The sequence below is a fragment of the Oculina patagonica genome, chromosome 6, assembly GCF_052425735.1.
Source record: "Oculina patagonica isolate OP01 chromosome 6, crgOcupat, whole genome shotgun sequence".
NCBI lineage: Eukaryota > Metazoa > Cnidaria > Anthozoa > Scleractinia > Oculinidae > Oculina > Oculina patagonica.
Genome location: NC_135763.1, coordinates 38,409,931 through 38,420,323, shown reverse-complemented (window position 1 = coordinate 38,420,323; position 10,393 = coordinate 38,409,931). Strand labels below are relative to the sequence as shown.

General features: G+C 41.4%; 1 protein-coding gene across 1 annotated transcript; it reads left to right on the top strand.

The window, feature by feature from the left end:
* Window positions 1-2,346: 2,346 nt before the first annotated feature.
* Window positions 2,347-10,006, top strand: LOC144657820 (inosine-5'-monophosphate dehydrogenase 2-like). The gene is made up of 6 exons (XM_078518185.1): window positions 2,347-3,011; window positions 4,528-4,698; window positions 4,884-5,065; window positions 5,368-5,643; window positions 6,114-6,456; window positions 9,062-10,006. The coding sequence occupies exons 1-6, from the start codon at window positions 2,747-2,749 to the stop codon at window positions 9,364-9,366; spliced, it is 1,542 nt and encodes a 513-aa protein (XP_078374311.1). The 5' UTR covers window positions 2,347-2,746; the 3' UTR covers window positions 9,367-10,006.
* Window positions 10,007-10,393: the final 387 nt, after the last annotated feature.

Below are 10,393 nucleotides of genomic sequence, written 5' to 3'. Positions count from 1 at the left end.
TTAAAAGCATAGATTACAACGAAGTATTTATATTTCTATATAACAATGGCTTTTTGACTCTTTTAATGATTGTAAGAATATTTAATGCAATTTTTAATGGCAACAAACAAACAAAACGTTTTGAGAATTTATCTAAAACAAAAAATCTAGAGCAGCAACTTTTCTAATTGGTGGCAACATTTTGATATTTGGCAACTTTAGAGAACTAAGGTATTTGTGGCACTTTTCCTGAATTACTAGCACAATCTATTCATGCCTAGCTCAGAAGGTTCGAAGCGCCGCAGTCGTAAATTGTGTGAGGCGAGAAAAAAAATGTCTCTCCACTGTATCACTCTCCGGTTTGACACTCGCTCCAGATCTTTCGTACGAAGCCCTCGTGCATTCGCAAGAAATGAAAATACGATTGTTTTGCAGTCTGAAAAATGCATTGTTAAAAAGGCAATAGACACAACTCAAAAGGTAATGACCACGTGACTTCGCTTCAAAGTTACAACTTGTCTGTATCTCAGCCCCAACAACAGGACGAGAAGTTAGTTTTTCATTTTGAGTTAGTTTTTCATTTAAAGGTTTTAATGATTCTTAGTTTTTATTCCCATTTTTAGAGCTTAGCTATTTTATTTGTTAATACAGTATTTACTTTTATCAGTGATGTAAATTTTAAGTAAATTTCACTTTTTAATAATATTTTTACTGTAAAGCGCCATGAGCCATGGATATGGCGCTATATAAAAAAAGATTCGGATTCGGAGAAGTCAGGGTCTGGAATGGGGGTTCTCATCCCGCATTCCCGCTCCTTTTTCACGCGAATCCCGCATCCCGCATTTTTTCCACCGCTTTCCCGAATCCCGTTTTTTCTTTCCTCAAAAATACATTAAAAGACTACTTTCTGCAAAAGCTTATAAATGTAAAATGTGGTTATTGCTACACATCTCGCGTCCTCAGGAAAAAGTGTCAACGCCACTGCATGCCTGTCTATTGCACTCTAGCAATCATGTTCTGGAGGTTTCCTCCGAGTCCTTTACCCCTTACGATTTTTCTTACCCAGTGAAGGTTTTTAAGTGATTCTGGAATCTGTAGAGGTCTTTGTGTTTCATTGTCGCTTTGCGGAACGTTGGAATTCTTCTTTGTGGATCGCTGCGGTACTTCTGGCGCTAGAAGCCTTGTGTGTGGTCACAAGAAAGAACGACACCGAAACTCTCGATTTCTTATTCAAGGAAGCGGAGCTGATCACTTTTTGCCATATCTAGCAGTTAAACTGTTGAGACCATCCACCTCAAGATTACAATTAATGTGAAGAGCTTAAGCGTCGAGTCAATAAATGGTATGCTGTTAGACCATGTGCACTTTCCTGGCATCTGGTTGAAACAAAATACTCTCTTCTGTGTGCCCATCTGGCGCTAACTTGACAGTTTTAAGGAGAGACACCACTTGGCATTCGCCTGGTTGATTTGCTTTAGCTATCGCCGCTTGAACGTTTATTTGGGTCGTCACGATTTCCCAAATTCCCGACAGACAGGCAAAAAATCCCGCGTCCCATGCCCAAATTTTGGTGAATCTCGCTTCCCGGGGAGCAGTCAAATCCCGTATCCCGTCAAGATAGTTTGCGTTTTCCCGAATCCCGCACCGTATTTTTGTCAAATCCCGGATCCCGAAAATACCCTTCCAGACCCTGAGAAGTCTGTCCAGGCTTATTGCTGTCAATAGCACGGGTACCACGCAAAATATAATCTGTTATAAAACATGCTCTGATATATTCCAGAGTTTCTTGGGCGGCGGATGAAGTGAGGACTCCTTGCGAAAAGCAATTAGTATAGGATCACTGAAAGCATTTCCAAGAAATGCACTTATGGACTGCTACACCTGCCGAGTTCATATCTTTTCTACTTTGGATCTATCGCCAGTAAAGTTTGCTGTCACTGTTATTATTCTGCAATTGACTATCTGTAAATTTTGAACAAAACATTTCAGATAGGTAAAAGTATCAACTGAAACCCCCTGCCTGCTGGGAGAGGGGGGGGGGGGTGAAATGAGCACATCAGCTCCCGCCAAGGTACTTTCAACGTTTCAACCTGTATATATCCCGCATCCCGCCTCAACTTTATGTCCCATGTTGCAAGCTGACACAAACGTTTCGAGCATAGCACGTACTCCGAAGCCGTACTTCTTTTTGTATTCATTTTTTTAACGTCATCAATATATGTTTTCTTCACTTCTCCCTTCTGATCTCCTGATATTCAGGAACACTGACCGCCGATACTGCCGGTATGCAAATTTGCGGCGCATAATTGCCCCTTGAGAAATATTTCTTAGCAGTCACTCCGCATGTCAGCATGTTTGCATCTCATTAACAGTACGCGCGTTTAATGTAAAACTTCAAAACTTCGTGTGTTGAGCTTCAGTACCGCTCTGTAACTTAACGGATTCTCAGAAACTATCAAATTTCTACCAAGCAGCACGGGCAAGACTTAAATCGGTCGATGGTTATCGTTTTTAAACCACAAATTGTTTGATCATATTGAGGAATAGAAGAAACCGGCTCGGCACGAGGTATATTCACGTCACCAACTCGCAAAACTGTTTACAAGAACCTCACAATCTCTGCCGGCGAGTGGAAAGCTCTTAAAGTTCTGATCGTCGACGAAGTCCTATAAATCGCCATCAAGTTATTATTACTCTTTACAGCTCTTCTGATCGCACAGATTTGAACACAGGAACTGTTTTATTCAGGAACACACGAGAATCAGAGATGGCGGAATATTTAATAAGCGGTCACACAAGTTACATTCCAGAAGACGGGCTCAGCGCAAATCAGTTGTTTGGAAACGGCGCAGGTTTGACCTACGATGACTTTCTTATTTTACCAGGATACATTGATTTTACAGCAGACGGTGTTGATTTAACATCAGCGCTCACAAGAACAATTTCCCTCAAAACACCGCTTGTGAGTTCACCAATGGACACCGTGACAGAAGCGAAAATGGCAATCGCCATGGCTCTCCACGGAGGAATAGGTAAGTAGTGACATGAACTTTGTACATGATGTTCTCATCCAGAGGTATAAACCCATTTAACGCCTTCGTATTGCTTACATTGTTTCATCCTCGGAGACCCAGTGGCAGTTAGTGGGGGGCGACGGGCAGCTTATCGGGACGACGGGAATTTCGGGCGAAAGTTTACAACGAGAGCGGAAACTTGTAAACTTCCGCCCGAAAATCCCGTTGTCCCGATAGTCCGTCGCCCCCACTAACTGCCCCTGGGTCTCCGAGGATGACTTTGTTTTGGCTACAAATGAATCACGGACAGGTTCAATGCCTGAGTTCACTGTGTGCACTTAGGATGGCAATCGCGTGAATCGCCATCAGAAACCCTGCAGTGATCGACAATTAAGGGTTCGTGTCTATCAGCCCGTTATCGATTACAAACCATATTTTATTTTTATTTTCTCTTGGTGACACTAGAAATGAAGTGGCATGAATAAATAATTGATTTGAAGATGTTGCAGCGAGATCTTCAATAAAGTGATTTTGGGTTTGTTGCTTATTTAATATCTCTTGTTAATACTTGATCACTTATAAATGTTTACTGGGGAATCGCGTGATAATTTGATTGCCGGAATGCCGCGCTGTCGATATAAACAGGTAATCATTTACAGTTGATTTTTCTGGCCATGCACTTTCTGTCAGTTAATTGTGCATGAACAGAATTAGTTTAATTTTTTTCCACCATTTTTCTTTTTAAAGCCAGCTCGCTCGCTCTAACTCCCTGAGAGAGACAATCGGTACGAGCTCGAGTCAGGACCCACTAGGAAAACGAGAACTGACTATTAGCCCCCCGAAAAAAAAATTTATTTATTATTTTCACCGCCGGGCCGCCCGGAAACCCAAACAAAAAAAAAACCAATCTCAAGTTTCCATTTTTGTTCTGGGCCAGCCCTGCGCGATCCTGAAAGTGTGTTATGTACAAAATACTCAAAACGATACGAACTAATACAGTGTGATTCCACAGAAGGTCTATTAAGAGGGTCTCAATGGGGTTAACCGTTAGCCGTAAAACGGACAAAAATTTAGCTGTTAGGCGTAAAAATTGGAAAATTTTAGCCGTTAGCCGTAAAATATGTTAACCGTAAAAAATCGGTCAGTAATTATAAAAGCTTATAAATAAACAAAAATAGTCCACTTCATCGTCCCAGAATGGCCCTGAGACCTAAAATTTGTTTTCAATAATACAAATTAATTTTTAACATTTAAAAACAATTAAAATTAACTTTTTACTTCTTTTACTAGCCGTAAAAAAGCCAAAATTTTAACCGTTAACCGTAAAAGCCACCACCCCATTGAGACCCTCTATTAAAGGTCTTGAATCATCCACACTAGACCAAACGCCAATAACAACCTTTAAATCACACTCTAGTACGGAGAAGGAAAAATTATCACTGCCCTGCGATAAATCGGCGTCTTTCTTATAACTTATAAAAATGCTGTGACTTTACATATCTTATTGTTTCTTCTCGCTTATTTATTTCCCAAGGAATACTTCATCACAACTGTAGCGTGGAATTCCAAGCCAATGAGGTACGCAAAGTAAAAAAGTTTGAACAAGGCTTCATCAGCGATCCCATAGTGCTTAGCCCGGGTCACACTGTACGTGACGTCATGGATATTAAGAAGAAGAATGGGTTTTCAGGAATACCGCTGACAGGTAACAAAACTTGGCTGCACATCAGCACCATTTGGCTGACTCTGTGGTGGATAGAGATTTCTGTACCGGGCCCTTACAGGAGGGTGTTTATTTGCTGTGTTTTGGGGCAAGGAACATGACTCTCGTAGTGCCTTTATTTAAATATTATTCATTATTTCTTTTCTTTGCTGTTAATTTTTATTCAGATACTGGTCGTCTTGGTGGTGTCTTAGTTGGAATTGTCACGTCACGTGACATTGATTTTCTCAGTGAAGATGAGTACGGTTTAACGCTGGACAAAGTCATGACACCGCGGGAACAGCTTATTGTGGCGCATTCTGGATGCACACTAAAGGAAGCCAATCAAACCCTACAAAAGAGTAAAAAGGTATCATGTGAATGCTCTAATTAACTTTCTTCATACGTTACAGACAGTTCCCCGTCAACGGACATTCCTCTTAGTGGATCTCAGAAGCAGGCGCGGCTCTGAAGCAGGCATCCCTCTAAAAGCCAACACCAACCTTAATCGAACATACTGAGAGGGCACCTTCCTAAAGCAGTCACCTTTACAAACCGAACCCCCTCTAAAGCTTACCACCCTCGAGAGCGGACTCTCTCCAAGAAAAAGTTTATCGTATATCTCACAAAAAGCCTTTTCAAGAGATAAAATAATACTATATCTTCTTGCAGGCAAAGCTGCCCATTGTCAACGAAAATGGAGAACTAGTGTCGCTTATGGCGCACACAGATCTCAAGAAGAACCGCGAATATCCGCTGGCGTCGAAAGATAAGAAGAAACAGCTTCTAGTCGGAGCTGCTGTTGGCACGCGAGAGGAAGACAAAGATAGAATTGAGGCTCTGGTGCAAGCTGGGGTGGATGTGATTGTGCTAGACTCGTCCCAGGGAAACTCGATATTCCAAATCAGTCTCATAAAGTACACGAAAGAGAAATACCCGGATCTTCAGGTGCCGTGTTACCTTTCTTCCTCATTGTACCAGTTGATTTTGTGTCTAAGTCCAGCATACTATTTAACAATAGCTGTTTATTCAAGATGCGGGCGCATTAGCAATGGCAAGTAACAGCCAACAGCTGTTATTAAAGAACAATATTTGACAATTATCCGCCTAAGGCGAAGTGGGATCAAGCAAACGGTGGCGAATTTAAATATATGTCAGGCTTGTTAGTATAGATCACTGCACTAGAGCCTGAGTCAGTTGTCTTGCTGCAGCCGATGTTCAACGACTGATATTTCTTTAACTTATCAATGCAACAGTGTACGTTGTTCTGAGAAAAAGAAAGACACTAGGTGATTTGATGAAGCGCTTACTTGCGTTTACATGCATAAATTCCTCCCTAGTATAGGTCCCAAAACAGTAAGTTGGAGCAGACGCACAATTTGTTTCTAAAGGCCTGTGACATATGTTCCCTTTTGTAGATCATTGCTGGAAATGTTGTAACCGCTGCCCAGGCCAAGAATCTCATAGACGCAGGCGCGGATGCATTGCGAGTGGGAATGGGGAGTGGTTCTATTTGTATCACACAAGAGGTGATGGCAGTTGGTCGGCCCCAGGCTACGGCAGTTTTCCGGGTCGCAGAGTATGCGAGAAGGTTTGGGGTGCCTGTGGTTGCTGATGGTGGTATCAGGTCCGTAGGTCACATCATCAAGGCGCTCGCTCTCGGCGCTTCGACCGTCATGATGGGCTCGCTCCTGGCCGGAACCACAGAAACACCTGGCGAGTACTTTTTCTCGGACGGCGTCCGGTTGAAGAAGTATCGAGGTAAGAACTGGGCTTCCCGCCGCACTCATGTGCTTTACATCGTCCATCTATCTTAAGATATGGGCTTTCCCGTGCTTCACAAAGTCCATATCTTAAGATAGTGGCCTTCACGTGCTTCCCAAAGTCCATATCTTAAGATAACGGCCTTCACGTGCTGTTTAAAGTCCATATCTTAAAAAAAATGCTGGAAGAAAAAAATAATAGTCTGTAGTACGTCTTTAATCAGGATTTCCGCCTTATTAATACAAATGGAAATATTGCATATGCCAGGACTGACTGAGTGGTCTTGAGATTCCGTGATATCGCCTTGTTTATCCAAGCCAAACTAACAAATTATTGCACGAAAATAAGTTTATTCTTCTGTTTGCATAAGAAATTTACTTTTAATATTCTTTTATTTGTTTATCGCTTATGGGTATAAGCAACTTCGACAAAAACCAGGAGAAAAATTAGCTAAAGTCGCGTGCGAGCAGAAATTGGTAAGCACGTAGCTTGACTCGTTTGAATGGTCTTCAAAACTTACCTCCTTTGGCGAGGCGGATCCGGAAATGGGAAATAAGCTATTACACCTGGCATTAAAAGCTATATTGTCAATTCTTAATCTTAAAACTGCACAATGGCAGGTTATCTAAGGATAGTTTTAAAAACAGATCATACACAGATTGTGAGTTTATGACGCCTCTTTCGTCAGATCTTTTCCGGAACACAATGATGGAAATCCTACTCGACCCAGGTTAATGTTGTTTTCTTTGCCTCGCGTGGTTCGTTCAAAACTGAAGGAATTAGCACGTTAATTAGCACACGAGGGGATCAATTAACGGCCATTTCTAACATTGATCTAAAAAAATGTTTTGCGGTTAACACTTGACTAGTGGCCTTTTTTTTTCACGTTGTTTCTTAACCTTTCCATGATTTCTTAGATTAAAAGTTACTTCAGCAAATTATCTGCAATGAAATGAAATTATCGCGAAGTTCAAAATTTCGTGTTTAATAAAGGGCCGCTAATTTCCATTGTCTTGACCCGAAATTTTGAGTCATTACCATCACTCGTTCTGTTCTGTTATACACTCAGGCTATATACCTCGTTCCTGTATGTTTTCAACATAAAGTGTTTTTATTTTCTCAATCTCGTTAACGTTTTAACCAGGAAAAGTTACCGTGTTAATTTTTCTTATTTTAAACGGTTGTTGCCCTTTCTTTCGCATTAATTTGAAATATGTTAATAAGGACAATCGCAGATTTACTATAAGTTATTAAACTGGTTTTCACGAAGACCTTCCATTTTGCGACACTTCTTGACTTTCTCTTAAAAATTGTTAAAAAAAAAAAGACGTGCCTGTGAACCGTACCGTGCAGTTATTTCGGAGGTACCGTATTTATTCGATTAAGCGCCCAACCTCGATAAGCGCCCACCTCGAATAAGCCCCACCCTGTAGGTAGAAATGTTAATAAGCGCCCAGCCTCGGCGCCACCCCCCCCCCAAGGGGCACAGGGAATTTTGATTATTTTTGAAGTTTAGATTGAAATTGCTAAGTACTTGGTACCCCTAGGGCCGAGGGTTTTTTTTTTGTTTCATTTTCACTGAACTTTTAATGAACAGTTAAAATTCAGCTTTGGTACATCTTCAATTTAGTATAACAATTGTTTTCTTGCAAAATAGTACTACTTGCTAAATGGTGAAAATAAGCGCCCACCTCGAATAGCGCCCACCCTCAAGGTCCAAAAATTTAATAGCGCCCAGGGCGCTAATCGAATAAATACGGTAAATTTGTTGTGCGCCCCTACTCCATCATCAAAAACGTTTCTTACAACACCGATGCTCTTTTCCTCTAGTGATAGACTCCGTCCAGCGGTCCTCTTGACTTCCTTTTCGCTTTTTATGGCACTCTTCAATGATATGCATTTCTTTCACATCTCGTTCATAGTTTCTGGATGCTACACATTCCTTTTTAAACCTGGCGCGCTCGGTGTTTTTGTCTACGTTGTTAAGAGCGCTAAATACCTCCTTTGTGACATTGCATTCCTCGAACTAAAGCAGAAACCTCTTGGCGCGTAAAAGTTGGCCTTCTCTCTTTGCTTCGGAGATGGTGGAAATGAGATTTGAGAAATTGAGTTGTCATTCAAATTTCCAGTTGTGATTAGTAGCGATTTGAAACACGAAGTTATATTTTAAGATACGTCGTAGGTAGTATTCAGTAAACACGGCCCCAAATGAAATGTAATTTCAGTTTCGTTGGGTGGCGGATCAGGAGATGTTAAACGGGGGAGGGGGGATGAAGGTGGTCCCTTCCTCGCTCCAATAACGGGTGGCGGACCCCCTGGCACCCTTTCCTCGACCCGCTACAAAGACTTAACGAATTCCCTTGCGTATCTTCTCCTATCCCAACCGTGATAACTACACGGTGCTGAAGCTGTCGCAGATTAATATTTCCGGTTAAATCTAGCTGCTAAACCTGTTGTCTCAGTAGGATCTTCGTAGACAGGAGATATCAAAGTGTAAATAAACTGGTTCGGATGGTCGAAATATTTTTCAATAAGTCTGCCCTATTCTACTTCCGCAGTACTATCCTTGCATTTCAAATTTGCCTGTTGTCTCTTTCATTAGGTATGGGCTCACTGGACGCCCTCGAGCATGGATCAAGTCAGAGCCGTTACTTTGTGCAAAGCCACAGAATGAGAGTAGCGCAGGGAGTTTCGGGAACTGTGCCGGACAAGGGAAGTGTCCACCGCTTTGTCCCATACCTCTACACGGGCATACAACATGGCTGCCAGGATATGGGCACCCAGAGCCTCTCTGCAACACGATCTATGATGTACAACGGTCAACTCAAGTTTGAGAAAAGATCTCCGTCGGCGCAAAGGGAAGGTGGCGTTCACGGTCTGCATTCGTACGAAAAAAGACTTTATTAACGAATCGATGAATTGAAATTAGTTTGCGTTACATTGCTTGAAGAGAAACTAGTGTGACACACGCTTGCGAGTTGACAAGAAGCAACAGGTAGCTTGAGCGAACTGCTTTCTCTCTTCGCAGTTCAGGTCTTCCTCTGCTCAAGAGAAATTTAAGAGTTGATCCTCCAAAAACCATACTGATGACTTGTCTGGACAGAGATATGTGGTGTCAGTTATTGTTTGGAGCAACAGCTAATCAGAGAAAAATACCCGGAAGTTGTCAGTATGGAATGTTTCAGGTTGAAACTTTCGAGGGGAGAAAAAATTGCGCGCGAAGAGGACGACGTCTGTTATTAGGCCATGTAGAACCTCTGGTAGGTGTAGATGTTGTGTGACATTGTGTGTGCGTTTGTTATTTCCATTTAAATATTTTTCTGCGGAACTGTGAGCACGACTGAGAAATACTGGAAATGAAAAGAAGTTGTAATTTTGATATATGGGAATATTTATTTCCTTTTCGTTTTGAGAATCGATTTCTCGTTAATAGCTGTTAATATTTGCTTGACGTTTGCTGGTTACACGTCATTCAGTTTGTATCTCAAAAGAATTGTAATAAAGTAATATTTTGACTCAAAAGCGAAGATTTTCCCGTACATTTATGAAACAAAGAAAAAAACCGATGAACACTACCCTTGGTGCCAGAGCAATCTCGTTCCCAGGCGTTTTTCACGATATCAGGGTAGTTTGAATCCCGTTTTGAAGTTTGTTGATCACCATCATCAGTTCTCTAATGGTGTTCCATTTTTTTACCATCTTTGGTCATCTTCATTTTCATGTGTCGACTACTGCTCTACAAAAACAATTTTTTTATTGCTGATTTCCTGTGATGTACAGTAGGTACGTGCTTTTTTGAACTTCTCGAAATTTTGCCAAACATACATGATAGTAAAAACCAAGAGAAATTAAGCACAAAAATAATAAAATAAATCGACTAGATTAAGTACAATACAGTTCCGGTCCATTTACTGCACAGAATAACGATCGTGCG

What these genes read in the sequence shown, in the direction of transcription:
- LOC144657820 (XM_078518185.1), top strand. Translation starts at nt 2,747, where the DNA reads ATGGCGGAATATTTAATAAGCGGTCACACAAGTTACATTCCAGAAGAC. An exon ending in CCCTACAAAAGAGTAAAAAG is followed by an intron (nt 5,066 to 5,367) that starts GTATCATGTGAA and finishes ATCTTCTTGCAG; the next exon opens with GCAAAGCTGCCCATTGTCAA. An exon ending in AGAAATACCCGGATCTTCAG is followed by an intron (nt 5,644 to 6,113) that starts GTGCCGTGTTAC and finishes TCCCTTTTGTAG; the next exon opens with ATCATTGCTGGAAATGTTGT.